We start from the raw sequence: 18,332 nt of genomic DNA, 5'->3' as shown, positions 1-18,332 counted from the left end.
TTCGTGAAATACAGGCTTTCACTATTGAGAAACCCTTTATACAAGTACACAAACATAAAGTTGTTCTCTGCACAAATCCAAGATTTCTACCAAAAGTCATTTCACCGTTTCATTTAAACCAAACTGTGGAACTCCCAGTCTTCTTCCCACAGCCAGACTCAGTGGCAGAAAGAGCACTGTATACATTAGACATTAAAAGAGCGCTAATGTACGATATAGACAGAACAAAACCATTTTGTAAAACTAAACAATTGTTCGTCGCATTCCAGAAACCCCATGCTGGTAACCCTATATCCAAACAAGGCATAGCCAGATGGATAGTTAAATGCATACAAACTTGTTACCTAAAAGCTAAAAGAGAACTACTCATTACACCAAAGGCACACTCCACTAGAAAGAAAGGAGCAACAATGGCCTTTCTAGGTAACATACCAATGACAGAGATTGATTTGTAAGGCAGCCACCTGGTCCACACTTCATACTTTTACCAAACACTACTGTGTAGATGTGTTAGCAACACAACAAGCCACAGTAGGACAGGCTGTACTAAGAAAATTATTTCAAACAACTTCAACTCCTACAGGCTGACCACCGCTTTTGGGAGGGTTACTGCTTTGTAGTCTATGCGCAGCATATGTATCTGCAGCTACACATGCCACTGAACGGAAAATGTCACTTACCCAGTGTACATCTGTTCGTGGCATGTTCCGCTGCAGATTCACATGCGCCCTCCCACCTCCCCGGGAGCCTGTAGCCGTTTAAGTTGCAATTAGAAATTGTATATATGTAAATAAACATTCCATTACCGCAAACTATGTACATACATATCTATTCCATTGCATGGACATCTTTACTATTCTCACTCTACCACTCCTACCTCACCCTCTGCGGGAAAACAATCTAAGATGGAGTCGATGCCCATGCGCAATGGAGCCGAAAGGGAGGAGTCACTCAGTCCCGTGACTCGAAAAGACTTCTGCGAAGAAAAACAACTTGTAACACTCCGAGCCCAACACTAGATGGCAGGAACAGTGCACAGCATGTGAATCTGCAGCGGAACATGCCACAAACAGATGTACACTGGCAAAGTGACATTTTCCATATATATATATACACACAAACGCGCACCCTGATGCGTCGGCCTTGTTTATGTGGGACACGCTGGACCATCGGAAGTCTCCCCGCTGATTGCTATAGTGGGTGCCTCTCCCCTCCAGATCGGATGTACACGGTAAGCACTCACCCTTGTCAGAGAATTTCTCATATCGATAACAGAACGGGATGGGGACCCTCTGTGGAGATCCCCGATCCTGCTTGTTCTGCCCAGCATTACCGTAATTGCATTGATAGGAGCGCAAGAGCTCCTGTGGTGAACATTGTGGACTGTGCTCCACTATATAACCTAAAAGGGGATCCCAGGAGCACTGGGCCTATACGCTTGTGGTACCAGATGGTTTTCCTTTACGACATGCTGCATATCTATGTTTTTCAAGGTTGATGTAGGTCATGCGTCCTGCAGACAGGGGCACAGAATATTGCTTTAGGGGCCTCATGATATGCACAATAATCTCTTCTATGATGATTTTATCCTGACATGGGTCATATTTTCTATGAACTGCAACATGGGAATGTGTCTTATTCTGCACTTATGATAATGATCGAACAAGTGATTGCTTAGCAGAGCATTAATGTTGTTTTTGGTCTAATGATGTTTTATGCAATAAGGTTTTTATATAACCTGTTGTCGAGTTTTCTTTGTGGTGTATTTAGTGTGTCACTGGAGTGTGTGTGTTCTGCAAACGGTTTACACATTGCCTTTGGGATAAGCCTGACTGCTCATGCAAATCTACTAAGGGGCCTGATCAGGGGTTATTTTAGGTGTGTAGCTTCCTTCCCCTGACTAGAGTGGTGGTCCCTGCCCGGCTGAGGTGCCTACCCTATCCAACCAGGAACCCCATTTCTAACAACCATACACACTCTCTCTCTCTCTCTCTCTCTCTCACGTTCATCCACCACACTACTAAGCCCTGCATCCCATAACACTATAACCGCACCTCTGTGGTCATCACGCACAACATGGAAACTCTTCCCACGCAGAATCAAAAACCAAAGACAACACTCTTCAACTACACACCCCACGCTTCCGTGCCCCACATAGGAGTAGTAAGTGTTATATAAATGCTGCAATTCAATACTGTGACATAAGCATGTCTGCCAAAAGTGTGACTGTTAGCATTGCATGACGTGGATGCAGGTTTCTTTCTTTGTCTATGAAATGTCCATTTTCTGCAGATCTTTTTGTGTGATGCTTTGGTCTTTGCTCCAGGTGTAATTGAGTTTTTGCTGTGAGATGCAGCATTAACTTTGATCCCAATAGTTTGGAAAAGCTTGCCATGCTCTGCAGCTACCTCCAAATTTGCTGTTAATTTCTTTTATTTTTTTTAAAAGGTTGTGCTATCTTTTTTTTTTAGCCTGAGACCTTCAGGTGTTGAAATGCTTTGTTGTGCACAAATAAATAGATGCAATCAAGAAAACTTTTTAGCCGATTGAATCCATGCTGATGACCAGCCACTTATTGCTTTATTAGGGACTGCTAGATTGTTGTGTTTTTTATGTCACACACTGATAGGCTGTGTTCTTTTTTTTTTTTTTTTTTATTTTGCAGAAAAGTGAACCCAATGTTACCTGGCGTACAGATCTTCTGATTGAATACCAAGGAGAAGGACACAACATCAGTGATCCTACCTGTCCAGCATTGGGCCCCGGTGTCGCTGTAAGAAACACTTAGCATACAATAATTTAAATTCAGTTATTTACCCCATTTGATAGTGTTTCTAGTTAAAAGTACTTTAAACATTGATTCAAACGTTCCATTAATGGTATTTTTCCAAATTAGAAATATAAACTCAATTTCTGTTATACTTATGCACCTTCGATACACAGCTGAGATAATGTGTTTGGCATTTAGGATCTTGCCTTGATTTACTAGAATCCCATTTCTGGACTTATAATTTGATGGTTTGTTATCAAAGAAAATAAATATTTACTGTCCTGTGAACCTTCTCCACCCGGGCATTTCCTTGCCAAATTGTAAGTGTGCAGGCCACACTGGACTATATGTGCGTAGTGAATTAAAATGTTTGCTCTGCCAGCAAACTAATTATGTCTCTAAAATGGCTACAGATCCTCGAGAATAAGGACTGTAAAATGCTCGTCCCTTGTGGAAAGCTTCATAAATTTGTCCTAAAAAGATGACACAGTAACCCTCTTACAACTTCCCTCTCTTAATAGCAAGGTTTGGCTCTGTGACTTTGTTCAGACAGGAATCTGGGTCCAGGCAACTTTTTCTGAAAAGGGAGCCCACAACAATCTCTGCCCAAGATTTTTATCTAGATAGATCAGTATAATATGTGTTACCCTAAAGGTCTCAATACCATTGTGTTATTAAGTCAGTAGCATTCATTTATATATTTAACATGTCTACACTACACGCTCCACATCTAGTCGCAACAAAGGTCTATGCATGTTCTAATTAACAATTAAACATGTTCAACATTATGATACTGCAAAACAGCAATGCAGAACAAGAAAAATAAAAACATACATGAGCTAAAGAATTAAACTGAACATCCTGCTTAATACAGAGGACAAACAGATTTCTGCAGCTCAATCTCCTCTGGAAGATTCTATCTTTTCTACTGTCCAGACTGCACACTACTACAAAACATAAAGTACACTGTTCCTAAGGAGAAGACAGAAATTGCAGAGGCACTTCTATATTTACAAGCTAGAACCCTCACCCATCCACTGGATTTCATGCTTCATCATCGGGTATGCTCCTTGTCCGACTGGCGCTGCGGTGCCCGACGGGCCCCGCAAGGGGGCTCTGTGCCTGAGATCTTTTTTTGAAGCGCGTGCCAAAAGAGTATGTAGGAAAAATTTCATACCTGCTAGAAATAACAGAGAGCTAGAGAAAAGATAAAAAATGGCTCGAGAACCACACTGCAAAAGATTTATTGTACATGATGGTTCTTGGTCAAGGTTAAAAGAGAGGGGAGCAGGAAGGAAGTAATGTACCTCTACTCTATACAACTGAATGCAGGGCGAAAGGACATTGGCTCTAGCCCTAACTATAGGTCAACATGTTTCACGCCTAGGGTGTCCCTAAGGATCAGGTGGCGTTTTCATCAGGACCACAAAAAAACCTTAGCTACTTAGAAAGCTGTAACTTACATAAAAAGCTACGCAAAAAACTGATGACACTCGGTGTAGACCCTCTTATATTAATGTGCAGGCAGAGAGACTGTCATTGCGATTCGTGATGAGGCCCCTGCTGTGAGACCTACCCGCGGCCGCACTCCCGGAAGTGAATTCATTTTGAGTTATTTTTTGAGTAGATAAGGTTACTTCCTTCCTACTCCCCTCTCTTTTAACCTTGAGCGAGAACCATCATGTAAAGTTAAAAATAAAAAAAGATCTCTGCCACAGAGTCCCCTTGCAGAGCCCGTCGGGCAGTGCAGCGCCTGTCCGACGAGGAGCAGACCGGATGATGAAGCACGACATCCAGTGGATGTGTGAGGGTTCTGGCTTCGAACTATAGAAGTGCCTCTGCAATTTCTGTCTTCTCCTTAGGAACAGTGTACTTTGTTTTGTATTAACTATCTAGGGAGGCTGTACACTGGACCTGTCCTAATACTCCCTGTCTCTCTAATCTTTATACAGACTGCATGCTAACCTGGGGGGATCCTATGTGTTTTTCCACTTGGATTGGCAAACATTGCTCTGTAGAAGTAAATAAATAGATTTACTGCTTTAGCAACTTGGCAACATCTGTCTAACAGGCCATCCATTGGTGAAACCCAAAGATCATCACCATTTCTGACCTAAGTTCTCCTTACTATAGGAGAATATTGAACATTAGTAAGGATTTCTTTTAGATCGATTGGTGTGGCGGGGGGGAGGGGGGAACTGGACATTTCCATGCTTTTTTTTGTTCAGTGAATTTTCATCAATATGTAGCCATTGTGAATCTGCTGTCTCTGACATTCATTTCTAGTGGATTAGGACAGTTTGTTTTATTGGTAAATAGCTTTAATGATGATGGCTATTGTCTTGTGCCTAGAGGGAATGAGGATCAGTTATCACTTTTACTGCATTGTCTCCTCTGGGGTCTTCAAGCCATCCATTTATTCCTTTGAAAAAGTCCTGGATAAAGAACCTGTTTGAATGAGGGCAGATGTCTGATCTTGTCTGGGACAAACATGGGTTTATGGTCGACTAACCTGTCTTCCTGGCACTTCAGGTCAGTCAGTGAATTGTGCATCGTCCTCCAATCGCCTCCATTTCGGTCTGTTTGAGAGTTCTAGTTGGTAAGAATTTCAGAGTCCTTCCCGTGGTCCTCTGTTGAACCTATTAGGCCACTTATAGAATCCTGTGTGGCCGCAAGGCACAAATCAGCTTTTGGATGTTTACCCTTCCAGTGCCAGAAATTCCTGGTAAACTCGTACTCCCACATGGATCTATTTGAAACTTCGGCACAACGTATCAAAATAATATAGTTCACCACCAATCCCATCCATGAACAATTACATCAAAGTACAGGATCTCCTCTTCTTCCAGGGAACAAGGTGCTAATCCTCAAACATTTCTGTACAGTGGCGTTCTCACCCTTCCTTTCCTCATGGCACTACATTCAGGTGCCTCCCAAAAAGCTATGAATGAAGGTGCCATTGATGTGCCTGCATGCGTGGCGAAATTTTAAAGCTAGGCTCTGTGGCACCTGACATGGCCTATTCACCTGTTTAGAGGTTTTCTGTTATTCCTTTCAGTCCAAGGGATGTATCTGCATCTACATACTGCAGTGATCCAATAGAGGCTTCTAACTACAGATTCCTCACATTGTGAATTTTCTCATGCACCAGACTTGTTCCAGACCCTTTATTCGCAATTCCCTTTTGCATCGACAGGTGGCATCAAGTAGCTCGGCATCAGGTATGCCTGTTCAGGATGTGATGCCGGGGACACTAAGAGCACCTCTGTGTGCTGACATCAGTTTTTTTTTTTCCATCTCTTCCGATGTGGATTCGGAGCTAGCTTTGCTATTTTATTGATAGATGTTTCCCTCAGGAAAATGTTTTTTTCCTACTTTAAATTTTCTTGAGTGTGTAGATATTGGACCCAGAACAAACGGTTTGAAGCCATATCCTGACTGTCACTGATGAATGTCAGTGACCAACATCCACAATGTCTGCCTACTGCATCTCGGCCACGATCATGACACAGAGTCGTATTTGTGCTATTCCAAGATGAACCAGAAAGCAGCATCATAAGAACAAGCTTGCAGATGCGAGCTCGAAAAGAAATAAAAATAATGGTCTTGTTCGAAGATGCAGATGAGCTCTCAATCGCAGGACCAATATCGAGGCCGCTCTGCCTCGAGTTCCAAGAGTTCATGTAGTTCTCAACGTTACCACATAAAACATAAGAATTCCAGGCATGGATCACTGGTGTCCCACTTCTCGTATCTGTGCAATTCCCTGGGTACCTCTGGGCCTCGGAGTCACTCTGTAGAGCATGCTCCTGAACTGCTGCAGCTTGATTGCTTTTCCCCTAAGCGAACAGCACCGCAGATGAGATTTGACTCCTAAAAGAGGCCCCAGCCACCATTGTTGGTAGCCCACTGAATCCCACTGGAGCGCCTTTGGGCCCCACAGATTCCAGGTACCACACGGTCGGAAGCCCGTCAAGACCCATCCCTGATTCCAACCTTGCCACTTGTCTTCCAACTGAGGTCGACCCCATCTGCAAGCACCGTGCAGAGGCCTGTGTCTTGGCGCAACGTCCATCGCCACTTGCGGCACCGAAACATGCCACCAGGGCAAGCCTAAGGCCGGTTCTGATGTTACTGATGCTGGATTTGGACCCAATACTTCTATTGCATTCTGAAGCCTAATCCCTAAATCATTCTCGCCCAGAATTCCCAGAACTATGATCCAGATTAAGAATTGGATGGCAATGAAGGGATTGACATTTTCAATGATCTACAAGAGGCCTGTGACCTTGACACCTCCCCTGACTCTGGCCTCTCATCCCCTAACCATATTGCCACAGAAGAATCTACCTCCTTTGCTACTGTTATTAGGAGGGCAGTGGTGGTGCATGATTTAACTTTACCTATACAGGAGGTCAGGACGAACATCTTGGTAGAGGTTCTTAAGCCTGCAGTGTCACCCCCCCCCTTCAAATAACCTATATTACCCTTTAATGGGACCCTAACAACTATAATAAAGGGCACCTGGGCTAACCCAGGATCTTGCCCCACCAGTCCTGAATTCTACCCTGGAGAGATAGGTAATACAAGCATCATATAGCCGTGTGAACCCCAACTATTTTCCCATCATTCAACCCAAAGGGGAATCCAAAAGGATGGAAGCTTTTGCAAAACATGTTTTTTCAAGTACCAGTCTTGCTCTACGATTCGTGAACACTGCGTGTCTCCTGGGACAGTATACACACTCTTATAGGAAAGACTGGTGGATGTGTGTTGCTAGCTGTCCCGAAGATGTCAGACATACACTACGTTTGATCTTCAACAGCCAAGATGCTGCAAAGTATCTGATCCATTCTTGCCTGAACACAACACACTAACTAGGTAGGGCAGTCGGAACCCACCTGAGTGTGCTCCACAGGCCGCTCTTTTGACGTCCAGTAGTCCCTAACGAACATGCCATTCAGTGACTCAAAGCTTTTCGGGTTGAATGCTGATTCGTCTGTCGAGAAATTGAAGGAGAGCAAAGCCATAGCAGATTATCTTGGTGTAGTTCAGCTCGGTAGTAGCCAGACCCAAGAGCTAGCCAAGAACATTCAAGCCCACACGGGCAGCACTCTACCCACACCACAACCCCTGCCCCCATAGCTGCTACTGCAAAACCGCTTAAATTTGTCCCTTGTGGCACACAAGCACCCAGTAGGAGGTTGCATCACTTTTCTCCTCCCCGAGTGGCAGAGCATCACGTCAAACCGATGGGTGCTTCAGGTGGTAGAACATGGCTACTTCCTACCTTTTTTGTCCTATCTCTGAGACATATCACCCACACTGCAACACCTTTGTGAAGACTCCTTATACATAATACGCAAAGAAGTTCAAGCTCTCTTGGACAAGGGAGCAATAGAGAGGGTACTAGCATCTGAGATTGGAACTGTCTGTTATTTACTGGTACATTTAAATTGACGGAGCCCTCAGCCCATCTTCGATTTCCGCTCTCTGAACTTCTTCCTCTAGAAGGACAAGTTCAAAATGCTCACGCTGGCCCAACCCCTGGACCCAGGGGATTGAAAGGTGGCACTTCACCTGCAGGATGCATATTTTCACATATCCATCCTGCGGTCACACTGATATTACCTGCAGTTCCTGGTAGGCCAAGGTCACTTTCAATTCTGCCTGCTTCCCTTTGGCCTGGCCAGCGCACCTCTGGGGTTCAAAAAGGGGATGGTGGTGATCGCATCTCATCTGCGGAGGTTGGGCACACCCGTCTCCTCATACCTCTATGACTACTGAAGCGGGCATGCATCATTAAAGGCCCTATTACCAGTGTAGGCCAGAATTATGCCTCTGCACTCCAAGTCATTTCTAGGCAGATTTAGTTACTTAACACCAAGAAATTGAAAATCTTGTCATCTCCACTTTGTATGTGGTTTCTTGGGGCATGTGATCTTGTTTGTGTATGTATCAGTTGTGCTGTATACTGCTGTCTGTAGTAAAGAGAGAGAAAGCCTTAACATTGCATCTAACCCAATTCTGAAAACTCTAAACCATCTTAATTATATTAATAAAATGATAGAGGTACATGGTTTCTTCTTTCCTAATTTATGACTCTCTTCTAATACAGTTTTGGTGGCCGGTTTGTGGTACATATGCCCAGCTACTCACCCAAGATGCTGTATTGGAATAAGGCTTAGTGTTAAATGAAACCTTTGGCCTAAATGCTACATTACAAAACACTGACCAATGGCAATGGTGATTCAGATTTATCTGATAGTCTTCTACCTAAGAATTATCCCCGGGGTCATTCTTGAGCAGTGCCCCTGCATGTTGGTAGGTGGTGTTTTTTGGCTCTGTGTGGCATCATCCACGCAGAAAGTGACATGGGCAGTGCCTATGTAGGCACCACCCCAGCGCACTGACGTCAGTTTTTTTTCATCAAATTTCCACCCCAGGAGCGCAGACCCACGAGGAACACTGACCACAAGTGGGGAAAACTGGGACCCTAGAAGGGTAATAACACTGTCCCTAGCAATCTGTCCACAGAACGAGGTGGATGGGTGGGTCAGTAAGGAATCTGCAGCTAGACAGAGTCTCTACCAGATAGGGCGTTATCGAAGGTAAGTAACTTATTCATCTGATAGAGACTTCTAGGTATTTGAGGTATTTATAAAGCGCATAAAACCCAAATGCATCAAAGCACTGATCTGAAAGAGGACAGGTGTGAGGAGGGTGCCTCCGCCAGAGAAAGCTGCTTTCCTAGTACTAATTTGAGAATAGCCAGGTTTTAGCCTGTCTCCTGAACACTAAGCAGGAATTTGTGAGGAGAGAATTCCAGAGACTTGCTGCTGCCACAGAGAAGGCCCGATCTCCCCACCTAGCTTTTCTGCTCTTGGGTATTTCCACTTTTCTCCCTCCTGCCGATCATAGGGCTTTACTTAGAACATACCATTTAAAGGCTGCTTTCAGATGTGACAAACCCTGAAGGTGAAGAGCCTTGTGGGTCAAACATAGGGATTTAAAGGGCATATTTTTCTGCACCGCCCGCCAGTGGAGGATTCTCAAACCTTCCCTGGCCGAAAAGAATTTTGGCCAAGACAAAGCTTTCTAAACAGTTTGAAGTTAAAGAGAGTTTGTTGATAATGAGATCAAGAGCACTACAATAGTCAAGACGGTATGTGATCAGAGCAGTCACAACCACTACCATGAGCTCATTTGATTTTTAACTGCAGACATTGTCACTGGTCTGCTGCCAAAAGTATTGGCCCACCAGCAACTGGACCAGATCGCATTATCCATCCCAAAGACCCTGATCTCTGTTTTCTCCCCATTCGTCTTCAGCCAATTGTCTTTCATCCACTTGCTGACTTCTAACATGCACCTCCTAAATCTGTCCGCCACCTCTCGCCTATGTTTGTCAGTAGCTATCATAATCTAGGTGTCATCTGTATAGGAGTCCACTTGAAACCCGAAAGAGCGCACCAGCTTTGCCTCTCCCTGCATCTGAATTAAGTCAGTGGTTGCTATAAGTGCCAGTTCGGTACTGTGATTCTTTCTGAAGCCGTTCTGTGAAGGGTCTAAGAGATTGCGGCTCAAAAGATGCTGGGCTAATTCCTGGTTCAGGTGTTTCCCCAAGATCTTAGCAGGAGCAGGCAACAACAAAATCGGACGCAAATTATTGAGGTCACTCAAAACCCCATTTAACTTCTTTTTCAGAGGAATAACTGCTGTCTCCTTCCACTTGTTAAGGTATTCCCCTGCTTCCAAAATTTGAGAGTACACCTTCTCCAAGGCCTCAACCATTAGATCTGCAACCAGCTGCCAACTCATGGGGAACATAGGTCTTCGGGGAACCTGAGATTAACCCACTTAATAAACTCTTGATGTGTAACAGGGAAAAACTAGGTAGTCCTCCGGAGATGGCTTGCTCCGCCATCGACCCATCCCCCCATTCTCCTGTCCATACCATGCTAGAATTATGGGAATAGTCAGGGAAATCTGCATAGGTCTTTATGATTTTCTCTTTGAAAAATACAACTACCTTGTTGCAAAAATCCTTGCATATACTTGGTATATCTGTGACGTTGCTAGAGTGGGTACTGTATTAAACAGCTCTTTGGGAGTATTGAAGGCAGAATAAATTCTCTGAGAGAAGTACGCCACTTTGGCTTTGTTGATGTTACATTTGTATTCGAGGATCACCGCCCTATGTGCATTTTTCTCCTCTATCGAAAGGGACCATTTCCAGCGGTATTCCAGTCTTGTGCTCTCCCTTTGCAAGTCCTTAAGTTCATCTGAGAACCACAGGGCCAATGGTTTATTCTTTACCACAAACCTACCAGTTTGCAGTGGGGCGACCTCCTCAATTGCCGCTATCGCCCAGTTATAGTTCTCTAGTATGGTGTCCAGGCCTCAGATTCGCATCTTTATACTGCTCAAGTGCTACTGCAAGATTCTCCGACTGGATTTTTCCCCATTTCCTGAAACTCTTCACCAAGCTTGGTGTGGTTACTGCTCTGTGTGTGAAGTTCATTTTAAATTTGACCGCACTGTGGTCAGTCCAGCTGAAATAAGAGTACTTCTCAACTGACAGGGTTGTTGCATTGGAAAAGATCCCATCCAACGTATGTCCAGCCCAGTGGGTAGGGGAATTTGACTAGCTGGTTAAAGTCAAAATTACTCATGAAATCCAGAAACACTCTGGTATCACTATTAGTCACGTTCTCTAAATGTTAATTGAAGTCCTCCAGAATTGTAAGGTTGCCCTGCAGAATGTGTGGTTCCAAAACCTGGTGCCAATTTGAGATAAATTGCTTATTAAGTCCTGGCGAGCAATGGATCAGGAGGCCCGCCAGAGCTACAGACTGTTTTTGATTTGAAACCACCCCATCTCACTACTTTGCCCTGCAACCCTTAAACAGGTTCAAGACACAGCTCGACTGCTCTCTAAAGATAATTGCTAAACCCCCCCCACGTGTATCCCTATCAAGTCTCGCTACAGTTGTACCCTATCGCAAAATGAGGGCCAGAGTCCTCCTTAGCCTAGGTCTCTGTAAGGAATAAACTATCCAAATGTGCATCTACAATCAGCTCCTGTATTTCCATAATGTGTTTAATGAGCGAGCGCACATTAATCAATGCATAGCGTACCTCCTCTTTCAACCTTTGTAACCTTCCTATATGTTCTGTCCTTGGAATCCCAGAAAATGCATTCTCCAGTAGGTGCCCTCCCTCACTGGCATAACTTACAGCACCATTCACCCTCCACCTCAGGGTCCAACACTTCCATTTCCCTTTCCAACTCTTTCCTACACTTCGCCTTCCATTGTAATTTTAGCAGAGACTCTCTCGAGTAAATCATTTGCTGGAAATCTGTGTTTGTGCAGGCAGCGTCCTTGGCCCCTTGCCCCATCCGGATGTGGACAAGCACAGATGGGCTTGCCTTAGGCGCACCTGTGGCGCACCAGCGGTGCATTTAAATGTGGGTGCCGGTAAGCACATTGCCGGCGGTGCGACCATCAAAACACTGGGGCGAAAACCTCACTGTGGTCCCTTAACGTGGCGGCCCCAACCAAAATGCCTGCTTTGTGAATCAGGTAAATAGGGCTGTGACAGGCCCAATGCACGCAAAAATCCCCTTATTTTAACTGGCTCTTCCCTCAATAAAACACAATCTCCGTGCAAATTTTAAAACCCACACAACTGTTAAAAGCCCATAAAAGCGGCATTCATCTGCAAGACCCGCATCAAAACGACCAGCTCTGAGCCAGCACATGGGCATGTTTAAAAAGCCGGTTCTGGTGAGCATATCGCTGGCTGCGCAGTGCCTAAACACTAGAGCGCAACCCTCACGCTGATCCCCTAACGTGGCGGCCCCACCAAAATGGCGGCCACATGAATCCGGTAAATAGGGCTCTAACAGGCCCAATGCATTGCTAACCACAGATTCCTTACCTTAGACTAGATACCCAAGCAATCCCATCCCCGGAGGTGGGTCTGCGGACCAATTTCACACGAGGAAGTCCTTCAGGACTGAAGGGGCAAGATGCCCATGTCGACATACCTGACTGCCCAGGCAGTAGTGCTTTGTGAATATGTGCAAGGGAGCCCATGTTGCTGTCTTGCAGAATTCTAACGCCTTGGGTAATTCTGTGGTAAATCTGCGGCTAGATAGAGTGTCTATCAGAAAAGGCATTACCGAAGGTAAGTGACATTTTCGTTAGTGCTTGAAGACACCCAAGTGTGTTTTGTTTGATTGCCATTTGAAAGAAAACAACTCAAAATATTATTTGTATTAACTATATTTAGGACATGTTAGAATATATATACTCAGGAATCTGATGAAATGCCTTAATTGTTTCCTGTTGCCTAAGACAATGTTCCTAAACCATATCTTATGTGCAAAATATTGCACTGAAAATTCTGTAATTTTTTTCTTTGTATAATTTTTCTACGCAGCTAATTTCTCGAAGGGCTAACTGTCATACAAATTAATTTCATAGTGTGAATATTTGCAGAAAGTATGTCTTTGATGAAAATATCTTCACCGGGGGAAACATGCCCAAAAAGTGCTTTCAAACTTACTGTTCCACTGATTGTTAACTTGGATGTAATTGAATGAGAATACTGTCTTATCAAAATATAATTTTCTATTTGACATTTCAATTAATAGAGTAAGCAGTATAGCAAATTTCCCCTACAGCTAACTTGGGTAGTTTAAAAGCATGGGGGGTGTTGGACTTCAGATGTTTATCCCGTTAGTGCTATGTATAATGTTTTCCAGACTGGGACCTTTTCACATTTCATATTGTAGGTTTGCTTCCCAGACTGCGTTTGTGAAGACTCCTATAATAACACCTATGCCTGCGTACGGACTGTTAGTGCCTTGGTTAATCTCCAGTATTGCGAGTTTGATGATGCCGAGGTATGTATGTTAACTTTTAATAATAACTTGTTATACAGATCTAGCACTTGCTGGCACAACAATGTACATGTCTGATTGCCCAGCTCAGTGGTACTCATTGTTTCAATATCAGGAGAATAAAGGTCTTGGTGGGCTGTGCTAACATTTAAATACATGAATTAGATGTGGTGCACAAGGTTCTGCAACAGACAAGTTACTTGTCTTTCCTACTGTACCAACATGTATGAGTTGATTTAGATGACTTGAGGTTTTTGGACTCCTTCAGTTCACACATTGTCATACATCAGTGTAGTGATACCTACCTCTTGAAAACAAGGTTAACTAAGCCTAATGCAAAAAGTATCTGCTTTGAATAACCATTTGGCATTTCTTTCTATACTGCAGACTACACATAATTGCCTGGATGTTTTGACATTATACCACAACCAATTATTTTTGTTATTGCATGCCTACAGTAGGTTTGGTAGCTGTCCTGCATGAGATAATCCACTCATTGTTCCAACAGTGCACAGCGAGGATGCCAAATGGTTTAAATTTGGAATTTGTCTGTTGATACAATACCTTAAATTTAAAATACTAGGATTGTAAAACTAAATGACAATCGCACCACTGTATTTTTAAAATATTTTATTAAACGTTAAATAGCACAAAAAGTTTACAGTCAAAACAGTTCCTCAGAAGATACTGTATAAACATAATTACATTTTTTTCAGAACTTTCCATCTTCATGAAATAGAAATACTAGAACACTATCGTTCTTTAAAAACGTAAAGATAAAACAAGTACTTGAACTACAGTTATTTCCATGTAAATTACTGTACAGTGAGAAAATCACAGTTGTTAAAAAATATTCATAAGGTCCTTGTCCTGGCATCAAATTGGAGAGCAAAGATACAAGCAGTTTACAAAGAAATCATGCAGAATTGCTTTGTCGAACACCACATGCAGAAAGGCATTCAGACGGCGAACCTAGTGTTTGCATTCCAGATATCTAGGGGCACACTTAATAGAGCAAAATTACAAGTTATTCTTCACTTTTAAACTTGGAAAAGGCTGTAAACATCATGTTTGAATGCACATTGTATGCATGATTGACCAGTGAATAGTCGAGCAAAATACATCTGTGAGATGTTTGCATGTTGTATTGAATTGTTATTTAATGTTTTACATACTGTATATGTCACTGTCTGCCTCACTTTTACTTCTGTTAGCAAGGTGGGGATGCCTAGGGATATATAAGAAGATTCCCCAGCATTCTATCATTCATCGATTCACACACTTGAATCATTACCCATCAATAAGACAATAGTGTCCAGGAAGAGAGTGCCCAAAGGATATTAATTAACCCAGAACAACAGCAGAAAACAGGTTGTGAAAGCTTTACGAAGATATAGCAGAGAGCTCTGAGAGAGGACCTCTATACACATGATATGGGTTACAAAATATGAAGAATGGTGGCTAAAGTTTGGGTCTTTTTCAGCTAGGTGATTTAGCCACTAAAGTGCATTGTTCCTGATAGAGACTTCTAACCGCAGATTCCTCACCTTAGAAAATTCCCCAGGTGTGAGACTGGATGCGGTGTTAACGAAGGTAGAAACTTGTTCTTTCAGCATTTCAGACTTGTTAAAGTCCTATCCTGCTATGTGAAAGACACAATTGTGCTGCATTCTTGGCAACCTGAAAATGTTCAGCAGTGAGAATCTGTGAAAGATACCAACTGCAGTTACAGCTAAGTAACTTAGGCCCTCATTCTGACCTTGGCGGGCGGCGGAGGCCGCCCGCCAAAGTCCCGCCGTCAGGTTACCGTTCCGCGGTCGAAAGACCGCGGCGGTAATTCTGACTTTCCCGCTGGGCTGGCGGGCGGTCGCCTTCAGACCGCCAGCCAGCCCAGCGGAAAAGAGGCTTCCACGATGAAGCCGGCTCGGAATCGAGCCGGCGGAGTGGAAGCTGTGCGACGGGTGCAGTTGCACCCGTCGCGTATTTCACTGTCTGCGCAGCAGACAGTGAAATACATGTAGGGGCCCTCTTACGGGGGCCCCTGCAATGCCCATGCCAGTGGCATGGGCACTGCAGGGGCCCCCAGGGGCCCCGCGACCCCCCCTACCGCCATCCGGATCTCGGCGGTCCGACCGCCGGGATCTGGATGGAGGTAGGGGGGGTCGGAATCCCCGCGGCGGTGCAGCAAGCTGCGCCGCCGCGGAGGATTCAATGGGGCCGCGGTACACTGGCGGGACCCCGCCAGTGGTGCCGGTCCGACCGCGGCTTTACCGCCGCGGTCGGAATCCCCATTGGAGCACCGCCGGCCTGTCGGCGGTGCTCCCGCGGTCCTCCGCCCTGGCGGTCAAAGACCGCCAGGGTCAGAATGACCACCATATTTCTTCCAAAACTATTTGGTCACTTACCTGACTCATACCCAAATTATTTGGGCATAAGTAGTGCAAAAATGTGTTGATCTGTCCACATTGTACACGTTTTTTAAAGAACTATGTATATTAAAATAGTTTTCCATACAATGTTTGTAAGCACAGTTTTTCCAGAAAATAGGAGCACTTGTTTACACAACTTTTAACTGGCAGAAATAATCTTGATGAAATAAAGCATAGAGAGATAGTAAAGTGTCAAGCTGACGCTTCCAATTTTGCCAAATTTCTTAACATGAAACAATGGGTTTGTAGCATGTGTGACTGTAAATACATATGTTCTGCATACTCCTGCCATCTAATGTTACTTGTTTTACTTCTAAGAAATTCTAGTCACAGACACGATGCAACTCCTGTCATAATCCAGAATGCACCAGGAAATGCACGACACCTCTGATTGTTTTTTTCTGCCATCTGTCTCGGACGTTCAGAAGCAATGCTCTGAAGTCAAAGCATAATGCGCACATCATTATTATTTTTGCCCAGTTCGTTTTTGGGTTCTGCAGCTCCCTCTTCCACACCTGTGATGAAAACAACAATACTGCATTTAGAAATTCTCTATTCATATCAATAGGACTTTGGAAGTGATGATTGAAGCAGGACATAGCTCGACGTATTTCAGCCACGAGCTGCCTTCTCCTTTGAGGTCGGTCTACATTTTGCTGGAAAATGCACTTGGAATTGCCTTATGGCTCAAATTTCCATCCTAACTGCAATGCTAAACACCCGTGGGCCTGACACAAGGTCTGCACCTCAGTCTCTTCCCAAGAGTTTGCAGAGATATCCTGCAAAGCATAGCATGCCTTGTCTTGTGCCGCAAAAGGATACATTTTCATGGCTGAGGTGATCCCTGCACCAAAGAGGAGGAGGCTTGATGAAAGTAGACACCAAGGCCCTGCTGTCCAAGGCCTCTGATGTTGAAAAGGAGGTCAAGTTCCTCGAACCAGCACCACAGCATGTGCCAGTTTCGGGGTGAAAAACTAGAATTGCACAGCACCAGCTCCTTGAGAGTTGGGCATCAAGCCCAGTGCTGAGCCCAAACCGGTCTATACCTTCAGGACCTGCATCTCTGGTTGTTACACCCCAGACTTTTGTTTGGTTTGACGCAGAGCAAAGCCCAACCCAAGGGTACCGAATTTCATCCTGCTCTGTTGCTTGCTCAGTGCCCTGGCACCGAAAAACATCACTCTGCATCAAACCCACCACCAGCTGGATCCCACGTTGTCGACATACCCCACTTGGAACTGAAGTCGACCCGCAAGATCCACCAACAGGCAGGGAAGGTCCCGCCAAGGCTAAGGTCAATTTTTCTATCTTTGAAAACCTTGCCGGTGTCCTGGACGAAAAACAAAAGAAACTCTTTATTCATCTGGACATCGGCAAAATACTGGCAAAACCTTTGCTACAGGACTCCTCGCCTTCAAGGAAGAACCTCAGTACCATCCTCTTACATCAAGACCCAAAACTGTTAGTCATATGGCGACTAGCCCTACACCCTTTCCATAACCACCCTCTAGTCTTTCTCCTCCACCATGTCCTTTGCCTCCACACTTCCCTCCACCTGAAGCACAGGATACTGACTCCGACCCATATGGTCCTTACTACCCACAGGACGCCTATGAGGAACCCTTTAAGCCTCCGGGGGGAGATGATCCCTGAGAGGATTATATAGTGAACCAACAGGATGAGCTTGATCTCAAGCCATCCCCTGCTAAACCATCCCAAATGAATGATACTACAGCGTATGCAGGTTGCCAAGTACTATCTTGTCAAGCTCCATACTTTAGAGGCTGAGGGCAACTTCCTCATAGAAATGTTATCCATGACAGAGTGATCGGTTGGGTATCTTTGCATGATGATATTGATGTTAAAGTCCAAAAGTGGCTCCTTTAAGAATCCAGTTGATGCCAGGGTATGACTTTCCTGAAAGAAAAAAAAAAAAAAAGGTATGCCCCAGAAGATCCAGGTTATATTTGTGAGCACATTGTCTTGAATTTTCTGGTGGTGCACACTGCCCATAACAGGGCTTCTGCAAAGGCCACAGGGGATACTACTCCCCTAGATAGGAGTCCAAAACAATTAATGCTGCACAGAAGCAGATGGCACGTTTGACAGCCACAAACTGGCAAATGGCGAACTTGGTGGGACTCCTTGTTACAGCTGGTTGGAAATGGAAGAGCTCATAAAGCACCTACCTGAGGATCACTGTACAGAGGACAAGAGCTAG

At 44.4% G+C, this 18,332-nt stretch overlaps 1 protein-coding gene across 1 annotated transcript in view; it reads left to right on the top strand.

The window, feature by feature from the left end:
- Positions 1–18,332, top strand: part of GNS (glucosamine (N-acetyl)-6-sulfatase) — a 187,851-nt gene that overhangs the window by 150,678 nt on the left and 18,841 nt on the right. The window contains exons 11-12 of the mRNA XM_069229138.1: positions 2,666–2,773; positions 13,575–13,685. Of these exons, the coding sequence (XP_069085239.1) occupies positions 2,666–2,773; positions 13,575–13,685 (219 nt within the window). The remainder of the gene's footprint in view (positions 1–2,665; positions 2,774–13,574; positions 13,686–18,332) is intronic.

The sequence above is a fragment of the Pleurodeles waltl genome, chromosome 4_1 (assembly GCF_031143425.1).
Source record: "Pleurodeles waltl isolate 20211129_DDA chromosome 4_1, aPleWal1.hap1.20221129, whole genome shotgun sequence".
Classification (NCBI taxonomy): Eukaryota; Metazoa; Chordata; class Amphibia; order Caudata; family Salamandridae; genus Pleurodeles; species Pleurodeles waltl.
This window is presented reverse-complemented; position numbering and strand designations above follow the sequence as displayed.